We start from the raw sequence: 17,429 nt of genomic DNA, 5'->3' as shown, positions 1-17,429 counted from the left end.
GTTAGATTACACGGGGAATCCGGTATGTCCTGAGCTGTGAAATGAAAGACGAAGAGAGCGGGCTCGTGTTTGGAGACGCCTGGAACGTGAACGCGTTTCGTTTGTGTGGAAGCCAGTCGGGGGGAGAAATCAAGTAATGCGGTGCAACATTACAGTCGGTCACAATCTCATTTATTGTTTTGCGCTAAGCAGTGTGTCACGGTTGTTGCTGAGCCGGTGGAGTGATGGGGTCATTATAATGTCATGCACACTGCGAACCAGTCGATAAATCTGATAGAGTGAGCTTCCTGGCATACACTTTTCAATTAGTCTTCCTCAGAGAGGAGTCTGGCCAACCGCTCTGTACCAGCGTTCTGCTGGCTTTTCACCAGTCTCAGGTTCTGCAGGAGGACTGCTCAACATTCATTATTATTATAGAGGTTTTACATTAACATAGTTGTTTTGTTTTTTTTATTCAATCTGCTAGAATTTTTTTCTTTTTTATTATACAGGACATACTGTATGTATGAATGCATGTACGTACATTCAGTGAGAACTTTATTAGGTAGATCTGTACACCAGCTTGTTAATGCAAATATTTAATCAGCCAATCATGTGGCGGAAACTAAATGCATGAAAGCATGCGTTTTCCGACCAAATGGGGAAGAAATGTGATCTCAGTGACATTGACCGTGGAATGATTGTTGGTGCCAGACAGGGTGGTTTGAGTAATTCAGAAACTGCTGATCTCCTGGGATTTCTCTCACAACAGTCTCTAGTTGCGTGGTGTGAAAAACCACCCAGTGAGCAGCAGTTCTGGGGGAAAAAACATATTGTTAATGAGAGAGGTCAGAGGAGCCAGACGAGTAGAAGCCGACAAGAAGGTAACAGTAACTAAAATAACCACGCATGACAACTGTGGTACGCAGAAGAGCATCTCTGAACACACAACACATTGAACTACTAAGCAGAAGATTTAACAAGTCTAATTAGTAATAAATACCTAATAATGTGCTCACTGAGTGTATGTATAATATGTGTGTGCATGTATGGATGTATAAGTGTGTGTTTGCGTCTGTTTGTGTGTATGCATATGCATATGTACAGTGCAATAAATTATTATTATTTTATGAAAAATGTGATCAGATCACCTATGTGCAAAGTAATTGACCCCTTAATTTCTCAATCAACCACATTTAATTGATAAGTAGATTCAGCTGATTGAAGCAGCCCTGTTGAATCTAGAGATTTAAAAAAGTTATATATCTATCTTATAAATCAGCCTAAAAAAGGGTTACAAAGTCATTTCTAAGGCTCAGGGACTCAGCTGAACCACAGTGAGAGCCATTATCTCCAAATGTAGAGCACTTGGAACAGTGGTGAATCATGCCAGTAGTAACTGACCTGCCAAAAATTTCTGCAAGGGCACGGTGACAACTCGCCCCAGAAGTCACAAAAGATCCCAGAAGAACATCCAAAGAACTGCAGGCCTCTCTAGTCTCAGCTAAGGTCACTGTTTGTGCCTCTACAATAAGAAAGAGACTGAGCGAAAATTGGATTTGTGGGAGAGTAGTGTTGCAGAAACCACTGCTAACCAAGATAAACATCAGTGCTCTTCTCACATTAGCAAAAAAGCACCTTGATGATCCCCAAGCCTTTTGGGATAATATTCTATGGACAGATGAGTCAAAGGTGGAACTTTTTGGATGACATGGGCCCTGTTATATATGATGTTAAGCAAATACACCATTTCACAGTGACAGTCAGACATGGTGGTGATAATGTGATGGTGTGGGGATACATTGCTGCCTCCAGACCTGGTCGACTTGCCATTATTGAAGGGACCATGAATTCCCTGTACCAGACAATTCACACAGTTCAAAGCGAATCATCTTCAGTGCCGATGGGTTGGCTAAATGTTGTAGAGTGATGTGCAGTGTGTTTGTAAATGGCATCTTTCTATTAATGTCACGCCACACTGTTTTTGTTCTTCTTCAAAAGCCGTTCACAGAATAGCTGAGCTTTGCTCTTAAATCATACCCCATTCAGAATTCAGCATAATGAATTAAAAGGGATCTTGACAACGCACTGATTAAGTCTGGGACTGATCAACGCTCACAACTTCAGGCCTTCAAGCGCTGTGTGGTTATTAATTTATCGCATTGACTCAGAAACACATTTCTGGAGGCCTCGGTTCATCATTTCACATTTGCCCTGCCTAGACCATTTGTTCCTTGTTGCTGGACAGGGTACAGTTGGTAGCTACCGGGATCAGCTGGGGCTTGTCCGGTTGCCAGAAGGCACATATTGACAGAATGTTCCATGTCTGCCGCCTCCTAATCCAACTCGCATTAACATTATTAGCCTTTGTGAAGGGGCGGGAAGATGGGCCACTGGCCAAAATACCGGTTCTGCTCACACCAGGGCAGGGACGAGTCCGGTCTTATCCGAAGACATTATACTGTGGTAAAACATTCTACCCGGCAGCTTAGCACAAGTGAAAGTAAAAAAACACTTTTTTTTGCACGTTTGCATTTGTTTGTTTTTTGACTGAGGATTTATTTATACATGCAGGTTTCTGAAGAGCCATTTTCTGAGTTGAGCCAGGCTTTTTAAACATGGATTTTATTCCTATTTAATCTGTAGAACAGGTCAAGCCACTCTTATGATAACTGTCATGCCTGTTGTAATAGTGGCTCTCCAAAGCCGGTACGGTCTCTCATTGACAGATAGTGTTGACAGAGCAAAGGTCCTTTTATCTATGTTTCTCAATGCTCCGGTTGGCACGGTAACATGACAGGCCCTTGTATTTCCATTCCGTGAATAGGGTCTCTCTTTGTCTACCTCTATGCAAAGTGCGTGCCATCACCTATGCAGGCAGCAGATAAATCTTGTTTTATAACCTGCTGTCTGGCGATATCAAGGAATAGATTGCTTTTCTCCCTGTACAGTGCGTTCTTTAGGCACTGACAAGACAACATTATACACAGAAGCCTGCCCTCTCGTGACTGCGATAACCTTGGAACTTCTTGCACACGTGGTGCCAACTCCTGACACGGGAATTTTGTCTTATTTAGTAGCTGGTGACACGGGGGCATATTTGTAAGCTGTTGCCGCATTTTAAATTTGTGTTCTCGTAATAAAAAAATATTGCAGTCAGTCTGGAAGAAGGGAGGGACCTCGTGGCTTTAGTTTACAACACCGTGTGAGATGGAATGGGTTACGAGGTATGCAAAGCCCTTTTAACATAAACCACCAACAAGTCTGAGCACTGGCCCTGGCCGCTCCACACTCACACCAAAGACTGATTCACCAATGAGACGGCTGCAACTCCACAGTCTGAAGTGTGAAATATTAAATCAGAATGGTTCAGTTGCAAATGTATCACATCCGCACAGTCCGCGAGGGAAAGAGTCTGTTCAGAACGGCTTTGCCAGCATTCATTTTCACAACCTGCACAAGTCAAACATGGAGGGCATCCTGGCAGGAATATATTCTGAATTTAGTGAAATGGTTTACAGTGTCTTGCGTCTCGCCTACAAATGCATTCTCAGCTAACTGTGAAATGAGCGACCTTGCGCACAAATATAATTTTAAAGCATGTTAGAGAAGGGCAGAAGATCACTGGGTTCCTTCTGTCAGTGTTAACCGTTGTGTTACAAGCCTATTTGTACTGTAGGCCAGGCAAGGCCAGACACTTCCAAGCAAGGGTACCTTAGCCTTTAACAGTTGATAACACTCAATACCAAGTAAAATTTTCTCAAAAAGTAGAGTCTATTGCAGCAATTATGTGTTTCAAATATTGAAACACTGAGGTAGAATAGCTTCTACGAAACAAATGCTATATATTTCGGGATAGAGTTTGCAACTTTATTAATATTTCTTTGCAGGAAGGAACTTTCACGTGTAGCTCCTCGTCAGCTATCACTGCATATAAAACCTGGCAGATGTGTTTCAGATCACAGTCACGAGGTGGAATAGGGCACGAGCTGAGACTGAGTAAGAACAGTCAGTATTGTGGTGCAGACATCTCATTTTATTGACTGATTTGCCTTGAGGTGCCTTCACCTGTGCATCATCTCCCAGTGTCCAGAGTGTGTGCTACGAGGTGCTGCTTCTGACCAGCCTGCAGGCCACCGTTTGAGCTGCACGGTTCCTGCACTGCAGGATTACTCCTCCTGCACAGCAGGCATCTGGATGGCTGGAGGAGTCACTGATCCGTGATGGAGGAGGCTCGCCAACCTAAAACCCTCCGTGCCCGGGCAAGGCTGCGGCCAGTCGCTCCGTTCTCAGCCACACGGCCTAGGCTTTTCCGAAATCATTTCCCCGAATCGTAAACGCTTCAAGCTTTTTCTGAAGGATTTGATGGCTGCCATGGATGGATGGATGGAGGCTTGATGGTCGTTGGCAACCAGGGAGGACATTCAGACCACAGGGGTGGTCTCCCTCTGAAACTGCTGTGTGAAGGGCAGCCAGGAGGGGGTTTGGAGTAGGGGGGGGCAGGGGGGGTTAGTGGGGGGGGCAGGAGGAGGGGGTTTGGTATGAGGGAGCCACGGAGGGGGTTTAGTGCGAGGGCCAGCCTGGAGACCGCATGGGTTCAGGTGAAACTACTCAAAAGCTTGGACCAGACTGGAAGGGATGGCGAGAAATGGGCAAATTCTCCTCTATCTCCAAGCTGCAGGCCCACGGCTGCAGTCAAGTGTTAGCCGGTGCAGATGGAGCTGCAGTCGTTGGCGGTCTGGAAGGGGGGGGTCAGGGTGGTGTTCCCCGGTGCGGTGGTCTGGCCCAGGGCTGGGGTGGATTTGGCTACCTCCACCAATCATGTGGTGAGCTTCTGCTGCTGGGTCTACACACCGGAACCGATGCAGGTTGGGGGAAAAAAAGTTTGTGTCATTTTAATACAGTTAGAAGTACTAGTGCTCCTCGTAATACTAATGCAACAGTTAGAACATCCTACTTTATTTATTGGCTATAAAAGCTGCCTGGATAACTGACAATTTTTTTTTTTTACACACACTGAGGCCATTTCCTCTGAGGACATGAAAGATTATCAAGAAATTACATCTCTTCAAAATTTTTTGCATTTTTATCACCTCCATATCATATTCATGGTGCCACAAACGTTCACTACTTTGGTGCTTTGCATATTTTGTATGCCTATATTGTAAACAAGCAAATTGAATTTATGTGATTAATTTGTTCCAGAAACACTCTCCGGGCTGTCGTTTGATTGTTTTGCTTCATTTATGGGGAGCGCCTCTCTGCTGATTGCCAAAGCAGTGGGATGTCAAAGCAGTGGGGTCCAAAGTAGCTCATTTCACTACAAATTCCCAGACCTGAAAAACGCAGAAAAACACAGAGAAAACCAGCACTGTGTATAGTATCGTCCTACATGCCCAAATGCGACCCCTGAATCTGCAACAATCACTCTTCGTATGCCCTTGGGGGGTTATCCTAGACCTTGAACGTCAAAACAGAGGTCAAATGGAAATTGGAATCCTTGAGGTGAAAATATGAGAAGTGCGTTCAGGCGTGATCATATGACTTTCGGTTATGAAGCTATGGTACTTCATATAATCACATTATATATGGCTCGGGGCCATGTGAGCTTGGCACCCTCCAAAAATTTAAATAGTATGTTCTGGTCTTCACCCGGGCCCCATTTCATGCCTGTACAGACATATGTGCACAATGTAGTCCCTCAGGGCCTGGACGACGCAGCGGGGGGGCTGAATCGGCGGTGTGTCTGACTGTAGTGATGAGGGGGCTCTCTTGACTTCTCTTAGGACACCCTGCGGATGTGAGTGTGCAGAGGCCCGCGGCCCTGCCCCCGGCCCGGTCCCGCGTGATCGTGGCGCACGACGGCACCGGCCGGTTCGGTGGCGGCAGCATCGACGACAAGAGCGTGTCCAGCCTGAACGGTGAGCGCTTCCCACCGACGACTCCCCCCCCCGTTCATTCTCACACACCACACGCGAGAGGGCTTGTGTTAGAGTCGCTGTCTTTTTTTTGTGTTTTTTCAGCCGTTAAAACTTGCATAACAGGGCCGCGTGTACAGTGTTTCGTGTGTTACACGGCGGCCAGCTGAGCGCTTGTGTACAGTACTGTCTGTTCACACGTTCCCGCGGTGAGTGGTTCTTACCGAGCCAACGAGCGTAACCGATGAATCATTTCGGTTCCTGCGGTTCTCACTGGTCAGGCTGCCTTTCATTGGGAAAATGACTCTTAATACAGTGCTTCACTCCGCTGACACTTTTTTTTTACACTTTACACGTGATCCAATAACAATTCTGTCAGTTCCCTTTAAAGTGTCAGTTCAGACCGCGGCTCTGCCTAAGCTATCAGACTTCCTGGAAGTAACACCACAATCTTCCCCGGACCTTTGATTGGCAGAGAACAGATGAATCTTTGATAAGGAGAGACAGAGGTACAAAAAAACACCATGCAGTCAGTTATCTCCTGAGTGGGAGAAAAGCCTCTTGTGCAGGGTTTAAGGTAACAGGAAGTACTGCTGCTGTTTCCTTTTCATCCCAAATTTAGTTTAACCTAAATCTACCTCTTAGTTTTTTCCCTATGCTATTTGTGGAGCTGTATCAGGTAGGGTTCTGTCTGTGTACTGATCTGGGCCCCTGGAATATACAGTACACTGCTCTCCACAGAGGTTATAGGATAAACTATGATATAAAAATATAAAAGGGCAATAAAACCGTACAAAGCCTTTGAAGCTTGCATTCAATCAAGTCCTTTAATTCACAATAAAACCTGGGTCTTTTCTTCTCTGCAGATAGTTCTAAGAGGTTGGTGATGAAGAACGTTTATGAAAAGTATGGATTTTTTTTTTGTATGGAGACAAGTTGTCACATTCATTGTTAAGTCGATCCTGAAGTGCAGATGCGCATATGGGTTCTGTGTTATCTTTGTATCTTGCTGCCTGAGCGTTTGTGAAGCGCGGTGCCTGGTGGTTGACCGTCTGGCTCTCCTGCCCCTGAGATTCCCTGCACTGCGTTTACCTGCATGTTTTCCTGGGCTCCCACAGGCACACACAGCCTGAGGGGATGCCCTATCTCGGTTGATAAAGAAAGTTATTATTTTCCTCGGGCCCGATAAACAGTGTGCTGCCTTGCTCGCTGCGGCTGGGGCTGTATGGTGTGACGGGCGGGGTCGACGCACACAGCTGTGTTTAACGATTAGCGTCAGCGAGCCACTTCCTGCTGGTACTAACGCGCGGATGGCTATTAGGCTAGCTTATAGTCCAGCGACAGAGCGTCGCTGCGCTGATGATGTGAGATGGATGTCACTGGTCCCATCGACATTTGCTTTATTCTCTGCCTGACTGGAGTGTGTTTATACTTTTTGGGTCAGGCCAGTGACCACAGTTTACACTCAGTGAGCACTTTTTTAGGTATTTATTAGACTTATATTTGCTGCTGTTGCCTATACGCTTAAGAGGTTTGACGTGTTGTGTGTTCAGAGATGCTCTTCTGCATACCACTGTTGTAATGTGTGGTGATTTGCATAACCGTCACCTTTCTGTCAGCTTTCACCAGTCTGGCCCTACCCGTCTTCCCAAAGTGGGAAACGGAGCGTTCTCCGTGTCTGGTTCTGACCCCCTGTCCCCCCTCAGCGAGGAACGCGTCGCGGGCGCGCCGTCTGGCGGAGACGGACGGGGAGCTGGCCTCTCTGCTGCAGGGCCGGGCGAGGGAGGCGTGCGCGGCCGCGGGCAGGGCGCCGCGGGAGAGCGAGGAGACGCGCCGGCGGAAGCAGGAGAGGATGGCGGCCGTGCGCCAGCGCGAGGACCAGGGCCCCGGCGCCGGCCCCACCAAGCCCAGCCTCACGGTACCGGCCCCCACGTCTCCATGACCTGCCTTCCGTCCAGCTTGGCGGGTCTCTCCACAGGGCCCGTTCTGGAGTCGTCTCCCTGGCCCCTTGTGGGGCGTGCGGGTGCTGTTTGTTATGGATTAGGCGGCGCCCATCTTGACAAAGAATTTGCGTATTATTGAACCGTTACCAAAAAAGAGCCCACAGAACAGTCTGGGGGGACTCTCCCTTTCTGAAAAGGGCAATAGAAAGTGCCAACACAAGAGCCATGGCCTTCCTCATGCATGCAAACAGCTTTTTAGTTATTAGGTAATGCTTTTGCAATGTTTGTATTGAATTTATTTCCAACGTATAACAGTCCAGGTATTCGTTTTAAGAATGTAATTTTAAGCCATATTTATTCCTGCAGGCAAAACCAATCTCCTCCACGGGACTGAGTCACCTTTTCTTTTTTAGTTCTTTAATAACTGCACTTAATTAAATGCTGATCAGTTTTCTAAATTAAATGGCTTTAGTGTCTATAGCAAACGGCCAAAGCCAGGCTTATTTTTCGAAGCTCATTTCCTGGTGTTGCTGAGAGCTGGCTAGCGCCACCACGGATGGCTCCAGTATAGATGATTTCAATGTAAAGTCAGTGCTACAAATGTGGTCAAAATACAAAGTCAGTTATTTTTTTCCCACAAGACAATGTAGTCACGATCAGGGTTTTTTTCCTTCATCCAATGTCTCCCCATGGGCTAGTTTTCTTTAAGTTATTATGCTATTAGGACAATACAGCTGCACTTTATGGACGAATCAGGGACGGATTATGAGATCTTTATTAGATCTTACCCGCTTAGTGGAGGAGCTACACTCGGCTTCCCTCTGGCTCCAAATTGTGCAAAATGGCGCCGCCCGTAACCTTGAGTTCTGTGGTTTCAAAACACTCTTCCCAAGCCCATGAGTAGTCAGTGGGCGACACAACAGGCACCTGGTCCATATTTCTGCGGTCTGTGGTCCGTGTCTGACTGTGGTCCGTGTCTGTGGCCCCTCTCTCGTAGCCCCGGCGGGAGGAGCGACTGCAGCACCTCCGTGACCTGCAGGTGATCGAGGCGTACCGCGAGCGCAGCAAGGCCGAGAGCATCGCCCGCATGCTGGCCCAGACCATCACCACCCAGCACACGCTCTACGCCACGCTGGGCACCGCCGAGTTCGTCGAGTTCGTCCTGAAGAACCCCTTCAACGTGCAGCAGACGGTCACCATCGAGAGCGACGACCCGGAGCTCAGGTACGGAGGCAACGCCCACGGGCACCTTCCCGTCCTCCACTCAACTACGTTCATGTGTCATTTCCTGAGGAACCGTCGGAAACGTACACGCAATCACTCGCAGCGATACAAAAATAGGTCACGCTTTAAACAAAGCCTTGCTTTATGAATCGTATATACAGCCTGACATACTGGCTTCATAAACCATAACATGAACATGTTCATGAACATGACAATGGCTTCACAAACCACACAACGAGTTACACCAAACTTAAACCCCCCTGCTCTTCAAAGGGTTAAGAGAAGCGTGGCTTCATAGAGCCATTGAGCACGCTGTCTTCCTGCCATCTCCTCGCTCCAGTCTAAGGCCTGGGTGGTAGGATATTATATAGCTGCTTTTACCCTGCTTAATGATCCCATTTCCCCCAACAAGGACACGCATCAATCCTGGTGCTTCTGATTCTGCGTTTTACTGGCTAGGCCTCTGGCTATGTATGCACGGACGAGATGTCTGGAATTAAGATCACGTAGGACTAGTCGCAGGATCACTGTGTCCTTGTAAAGAAGGTCCACGGTTGTCACTTCAGTCCACTGGGGTCCTGCGGTTGGGTTTCAGGGCCCACAGAAGGTTGTTTGCAAGCCGTACATGAATTTACTGAGGCATTCATTAGAAGAGCAGACACATTGCATTCTGAATACGAGTCTCAATATGAGTGCTTTTCGTTTTTCTTTTGAGTGATGACTTATCCACTCGGCTATAGGCAGCCCCTTGTGCAGAATAGACTATACCTGTTTTGGCAGCTACAGGTATTGCTGTCAGTATTTGTGCATAGTTAATATGCAGCCCGTACCTTGTTATCAAATCGTTCTGTCTTGCAGATAAGTGTGTGTTTGGATTTGGAGGGAAAGGCCAATATGATGTTATGCCGCCTGTCAAATGTAAATCAATAACAATCACACTTCATAGTAAGCCAACTGTTCGTAGAAACAGGGTTGTGAGATGATGTTAAAGGCGCAGAATGCACATACACCTGTACAATTCACACCCGCCTGCTTAATATTCCAGATTCGGAATCTTGCCTTGGAATTGGACCATCCATTAAGTAAATAATAACCGTTCCTGTTGCTGCTGATCGGAATATGTAAAGTAGGGAGAGAACATAATGAATCATATTAGTGTTCAGACAGTTTAAGTGTCTAATAGCTGCTGGCTGCTCTTTATTATCGACCCGTGTATTGGCGGCAAGGCAGTGAAACACAATGAGAAAGGGCTAATTGGCAGATAACTTGTCTCTTAATTGGGACTAATATGATATTTTCGGGTATTGACAGAATAAGCCTCAATAATAAGATGTGTGAATATTAATGTCCGCCCCGTTTGTCCTTGTCTCTCCTTGTTCAACCGGTGTCAGGTCACCCGACCGGCCCTTAAATCCTGTTTGTTTATTACCGGAGGATGCGTCCGACCCCGGGGAAGGTCAAAGGGAGGGGTTTTGAATTAACTGCCCTTGTAGGGAAGGAGTCTCACCACATCGTGTGGGTAACGATATTAATGCCAACACATCCTCGCCTCCCCCGCACGCACACACCACCTCCCGGCGGAAGGTTGTCGTGCATTAAACATTCAGCTCAGGTCCGATATAGATTTACATAGCTCACGTTGATGAAGCGCGTCCTGAGTGTGGCGGGATGAATCACTCCGGCATTAGCGCAGGCAGAAGATGGAGCTCCCGCACCCTTTGCCGCGTGAAGCCTCTGTGGGCTCAAGCGCAGATCACAGCCCTGCAGTCGGGAGATTTGTAGCGTGTTTGGGAACAAAGCTCCCAGGCTTCCCGTTTTTTTTTTTACAATAATATTCCCCGCCAACGGGAAATAATCTCTTTCTTCAATCCTCTGATGAGTAAGCGAGCAGAGAAATAAAAATAATCTAAGTGTAAAATAAAATTCTGCTCCACTTTCTTCCTGCAGCATCAGGTGCATCGCGTGTGAAAGTGCTAGTATTCCAGATCTGTGGCTGTGTATTTTTATATTCACCCATCCAACCATTTCACTTTTTGTCAATTCTGGAAACATAACATCTGACAGAAGAATTTAATGAAGAAGTGCTTACCGGGACAGTTTCTCAGAGACTTACCCAAAATAAGGAACGATACAGACTGTTTAATGAACAAGGGAGACTGACGTTCCTTTCTTACTCTGAGGAAGACGACATATATGTTAAAATACCAGTCTCCCTGTTGAGAACCTACTTAATCCTCTTTTATTCAGATGGCTTGAAGCGCATTGGGAATTAGATTTTTTGTCTCAAATGACAGCACACTTTATAACCGCTTCTAGCAAACTTTTACAATTTTTTATTTTTTTTTCTCCCCAATTGTGCTCATCAACAAGCATTGTACCATCCTGTATTGATTGAAGAAGACACAGGCAGGAATGCGGTGTGTGGTTCTACGTGCCATTTTGATTGTGCTTTGCCCTGTGGAGCTCCTGGCGGCCACAGTCACACTGCCGTGGTCCTGATTCAGTACCAGTGGACCTGTCTGTGCAATAGGGCCCTGCCTTATGTACTGTACCACTCATCACTCAACGGCCCCGCTTCTAGTACTTTCCCAGAACAAATGTGTTTGTCGGTGTGCCAAACGTTGCATTAAAAGTGTTGTGTTGTATAACATTGAAAAGGTACCATTATTTCATTTCAAAAGGATAATGATTTGATAAGCCAGTGTGCTCTATGAAAAAGCCAGACAACAAAATAGCTTATGTGGCACATTGATTTCCAGCAAAAATATCAAAGTTGGAAAAAAAGTGAAATCCTCACTCTTCTTTATTGTTCCTCAGAGACAAACCGGTCTGGCAAAATTTTAGCCTGTACTCTAAGCTTCGTCGGGTCAAAAGTTTCAAAAAGACAAAACAAATTTAATTTGTTAAATGTTTATGTAAAAAAAAAAACCCAAAAGAACAGACACAGATGCTATAAAGGCTAGGTACAGTTATTATTCATGAAATGATGATTTCTCCAGAAGCCTGTGTATACAGTGTACAGAGGCAGAGCCTGTGAGGAGCTGTGAAATACTCCCACAGCGAGGGAAGCAGCAGCCTTCCCAAGATGGAAAACCCCCCAGAGGGACTGCAGCTCAGAGGCAGGGCCTGTCCCTCAGGCTGCCGGCCGCCTGTCCTTGATCCAAACCCTGCCCTCCCTCCTGCTAGCTGCTCTGCGGCGGGTCACCCCGCAGTCCTCCTCCCGCGTTTCCATGGAGCCCAGATTCGAGGTTTTCGGCCTTCGCGGGACGCGCCATCGCCGCCAGGACTTTGGAGCCTCGGCCAAGCGATGGCTGTGCGCGATGGCAGCGGAACAGAGAGAGAGAGGGAGAGAGGGAGATGAGATTAGAGAAAGGAGGTGCGCTTCGACAGAAGAAAACGGCCAGATTGACGCTGTGTGCGCGTGTGTGTGTGTGTGCAGCGAATGTGAATGTGGTGAGGATGCGGCCGTCTGTCTCCTCAGCGGTTGATAAGCTGTGGCGGCGTGCAATCTTTTGGCGAGCGACGCTGGGCCGCTGCGGGGGCGCTCTGAGGCCGTCCCACGCTGAAAACACCGTCGGGCTGATAACGCCGCCGTGTCACACGGCTACCCGCCGTGCCACAACAAAGATAGCCTGGAGAGCTAACCGCCCGTAGCCCCAGTGCACAGTCCAGCTCTGCCCAGCGATGCTGTCGCCGGGGGAACTCAACAACAAACTACAACAAACCCAAACTAATAAACTGTACGGTACAAATCAAATCTATAGCTCAAGTGAGCGTTTGTCTGGGATTTGTGAACGTAACTGACCGGGAATGCCTTTTCGCAGATCGGTATACAACGGCATTTGCAATTGTAATTCCACCGAGAGCAGGAGACCTGGGGTAATGGATTTCTGCCTCGCTAAGAGGGTTAGATAACATGAATTTGAAAAGGTCAATGAAACGGCTCCTGAAAAAGGCAGAAAAAGCCCTGCGTTTCTCAAAGCTAAATGAAGTACATGAAGAGCTTTTCCATACTGTATGGATATCTATGGCAAAGGTAAAGAGCGGTATATTGAAAATGAGCTGGAGAATGTGTGAAAGTCATAACTGTTTGCCAGAGGGTTTTCTTCAATGTAGATATACACTTACTGAGCACTTTATTAGGAACACCTGTACACCTACTTATACATGCGATTATCTTATCAGCCAGTAACGTGATCTCAGTGATTTTGACAGTGGCATTACATTACATTACATTATTGGCATTTGGCAGACGCTCTTATCCAGAGCGTCGTACAGTTGATTAGACTAAGCAGGAGACAATCCTCCCCTGGAGCAATGCAGGATTAAGGGCCTTGCTCAAGGGCCCAACGGCTGTGCGGATCTTATTGTGGCTAGACCGGGATTAGAAACACCGTTAGAACCACCATCATTTACCTTAACCACTATGCTACAGGCTGCCCTGTTGCTGTCTACAACAGCAAAATACTACATGGGGTTCCACTTCTGTCAGCCAAAAACAGAAAGCAGAGGTTGCAGGGGGCACAGGCTCACCAAAACTGGACAGTAACCTGAAAAATGTAACCTGATGAATCTCAATTTCTGCATTCAAACTGATGGTAAGGTCAGAATTTGGTCCCAACCGCATGAATCCATGGACCCAACCTGCCTTGTCTCTGCAGTCCAGGCTGGTGGCAGTGGTGTAATGGTGTGGGGAATGTTTTCTTGGGCCTGTTAATACCAATGAATCATCGCTTGAATGCCACAGCCTATTTGAGTATTGTTGCTGACCATGTACATCCCTTCATTGCCACTATGTACCCATCTTCTAATGGCTACTTCCAGCATGATAATGTACCATGTCACAAAGCAGAAGTCGTCTCAAACTGGTTTCATGAACATGACAACGAGTTCAATGTTCACCAGTCACCGGATCTGAATTCAATTGAACACCTTTCGGATGTGGTAGAATGGGAGGTTCGCAGGATGAATGTGCAGCTGACAAATCAGCAGAAATTGCCTGATGCAGTCATGTAAAAATGAAACAGAATCTCAAAGGAACGTTTTCAACATCTTGTGGAATCCATGCCACAAAGAATTAAGGCTGTCTTGTGAGCAAAAGGAGGCCCTACCCAGTATTAGTATAGCGTTCCTAATAAAGTGCTCAGTGAGTATGTGTATCATTGGCTTACAGGGAAATAAGCACTGAAGGGCTATTCCAGGCATTATTCCTGTGTTAAATGCGAGAGGAGAGCTGCTGTTAGACTTCAATAAACAGGCAGTGCACCTGTGTCGGTTGCCTTTTGGGGGGTAGCCTGGCTATGGGCTTGGGTCAGGGGAGAACAATCTAGTAAACAGAGTGTTTTTCACCGCGGTAATGCATTTCTGGTATTACACACACAGTTCTTGCCAGAGGGAGACAAAAGACCTGAATTATTTCTCAGCGAGTATTACTTTCTGTCTCGTGAGCTGCGCACAAGCGGATCTTCACTGTCGAGAGCGGAAAATGTGTGGAGAATGGCCCGGGAGTCATCCAGTGCAGTAACCGTGGCGATCGAGTGTTATTCCGGGGAATGCATGTGAAAGCTGTGGTGGGGAAATTCGGAGACACTGTCGTGGAATGTGAAATTCTCACTTTCTCCATGACCCGGGGCTGTAGCTTTGAAGTTAAAAAGGCTGCCTTTCTTTGCGGTGTTCGAGCATGGATTTCTTCTTCTTTCTCTTCTCTTGGGGGAACAAATAATATTTCGTACCCTGAAGGTATTATCTTTTTTTAGGATGCAGGGTTCCTGGAAATCTAATTTCCTCGAGTTTTCGTGGGATTGAAAAGTGTGTGTTTCGACACGTCTCGGAACCGAATCATTTACGGTGTCTTTGACCTGCCATTCCCGCTCTGTCTGTTATTTTCAGTGTGATAGTCAACTACGGAGAGTGGAGACACTTCAAGAGCCTGACCAAAACCCTGACTCCTCTGGAGGAGGACATGTTCCACCTGAGAGAGAACGGGCTGGCCCCCCAGGTGTACCTGCGGCCCAAGGAGAGCGTTTACATCCCTCTGAAGTACCAAACCTTCACCTCCGAGCCCGCTGCGGTCGCCCAGGTGGGTGTTACCGCCTCACAAACGCATTTTATATGCAAATGACACGGCTTCAGCGGGACCGGCCATCTTCAACAGTGAGCAACATGAGCGGAATCAGAAATGCAAGGAATGGGTGTCTCGGGGGCGCAGCCTGTAGAGCACTGACCGCATGCTCATTGCGAGCCGCGACGTCGGCGGTTCGAATCCGACCGTCTGACATTTGTCGCATGTCTTCCCATCTCTCTCTCCCATTCTTCCTGTCTCTCTATACTATACTGTCCAATGAAGCTGAAAAAGGCCTAATAAATATCTTTAAAAAAGAAATGCAAGGAATGGGGAGATGAAATGAGCCAAATATGGCTGCGTCCACGATTATATTTAATGTGACTCGCAGTTTTCCCTGTCGTGGACAAAATTGCAAATGGGTTGGACACACGGGCACACACACACACACACACACACACACACACAAAGTAAGCTACTGTATGCACACTGCAGTGTTTGCCTGAAGGGACAAAGCAAACCCCTGCTGTCTCTCTGCTTGTGGTTACAGGCTCTGAAAAGGGTTGAAAACCCCTGATATAAGCCACACTGTTTTATTATTCTCCCAGTCTAAGAGGAGGCATACTGTGTCTTGGAGGCTTTAAAGTGTTACAGTATTGCTGTACAAAAGTTCTTCAAAGATCAATTCTGACTGATTTTAAAGGGCTTGTGCTCTACACTGGAGACCACGCGTCTGAGGACAACACTGCAAGTCCAGGGTCCTTCCATTATTCATCAAGGAGTAATGCAATTATGATACCCCAATCACACTTCATATTCAAGAATACATTACTGGAACTTAATGGAACATCTGTGGGAGCAGATGAAGATGGAAATGCCCAAACATGAAGAAACATCAACAACCCATCTGTGGGAAGTGCTGAGAAAGTGCTGGGTTGAGTTGGAAGATGAGGGGTTGCATAAGCTGGTGGAAACGATGCCAAGCAGCGTGAAGGCAGTGACCAAGGCTAGAGGCAGACACACTGAATACAAACCATTTTTTACCTTCGATAAATATTTACACACATTCTTTTTACTTATATTATTTAAAAGTAATGTATTCTTGAATAAGAATTCTAAACAGGGTGACATAACATAACATTGCGCTAGCCCTTGGTAAGCAATGATAATTAGATCTCGGTACTATCCTCAGTCTTTTGATCCCCACTGTATATATAAACTGTGTTTTGAGCAAGTGAAAATGTTTAAGCAGAATGCAGCCATATGAACAGAAAGGGTTTGTCAAGGCCACTTTATTAATCCTCTCTTATCCCCTGCAGGGGCCAGCCAATATGAGCAGTGGGAGGAATGTGAACACGGCTCAAAAGCATCAATCCAACACAGTCCAGGCCAAGACCATCAAAGTATGACAAGATTGAGGATGTAAAACCGTATTGCGTGCGGTTAACCATAAACATGTTAGCTTTACGTGGCTGCAGTAGTTTACAGCTAAATGGAAAAATCCAGAAATACAGCCACGGCTGTCGCTGTTTTTAGTGAAAGACATTTTTTCTGTCGACACCTCAGGTCACCTTCAGGGCCGAGGACGGCAAGCCGCTTGCGATCTGCCAGGTGGGCGTGGAGCCCACGCCGCACGTCATCGATCAGACGTTTCGATTCTACCACCCCGAGCTCACGTTCCTGAAGAAGGCCATCCGCCTGCCCCCATGGGGCGCCCTGCCAGGTGCGCTCCGTCTGCTATTAGTTCTGCTTGTGTGGGGGTGCGTGTGTGTGTGTGTGTGTGTGTGTGTGTGTGTGTATGTGGGTATGTGGGTATGTGTGTGGGTATTGATGTTTGTGTGTGAGTGTGTTGGTGTGTGTGTGTGTGTGTGTGTACGTGGGTATGTGTGTATGTATGTGTGTGTGTGTGTGTGTGTACGTGGGTATGTGTGTATGTATGTGTGTGTGTGTGTGGGGGGGGTGTGTGGGTATGTGTGTGGGTATTGATGTTTGTGTGTGAGTGTGTTGGTGTGTGTGTGTGTGTGTGTGTACGTGGGTATGTGTGTATGTATGTGTGTGTGTGTGTGTGTGTACGTGGGTATGTGTGTATGTATGTGTGTGTGTGTGTGGGGGGGGGGGGGGGGTATGTGTGTGGGTATTGATGTTTGTGTGTGAGTTGGTCTGTGTGTGTGTGTGTGTGTGTGTGTGTGTGAGTGTGTTGGTGTGTGTGTTTGTGTGTGTGTGTTGGTGTGTGTGTGTTTGCCCGTGCATGCGTTTTGCAGTCTCAGCACATTGTGAGCCCCCCACCAGAGGAGTCATCCAGCC

At 47.0% G+C, this 17,429-nt stretch overlaps 1 protein-coding gene across 1 annotated transcript in view; it reads left to right on the top strand.

The window, feature by feature from the left end:
• Window positions 1-17,429, top strand: part of nphp4 (nephronophthisis 4) — a 156,015-nt gene that overhangs the window by 132,648 nt on the left and 5,938 nt on the right. The window contains exons 18-23 of the mRNA XM_061259116.1: window positions 5,766-5,900; window positions 7,604-7,815; window positions 8,838-9,064; window positions 14,954-15,143; window positions 16,445-16,528; window positions 16,692-16,848. Of these exons, the coding sequence (XP_061115100.1) occupies window positions 5,766-5,900; window positions 7,604-7,815; window positions 8,838-9,064; window positions 14,954-15,143; window positions 16,445-16,528; window positions 16,692-16,848 (1,005 nt within the window). The remainder of the gene's footprint in view (window positions 1-5,765; window positions 5,901-7,603; window positions 7,816-8,837; window positions 9,065-14,953; window positions 15,144-16,444; window positions 16,529-16,691; window positions 16,849-17,429) is intronic.

This window comes from Conger conger, chromosome 10 (assembly GCF_963514075.1).
Source record: "Conger conger chromosome 10, fConCon1.1, whole genome shotgun sequence".
Lineage (NCBI taxonomy): Eukaryota > Metazoa > Chordata > Actinopteri > Anguilliformes > Congridae > Conger > Conger conger.
The sequence above is the reverse complement of the archived record's forward strand: the minus strand, read 5'-3'. Positions and strand labels throughout refer to the sequence as shown.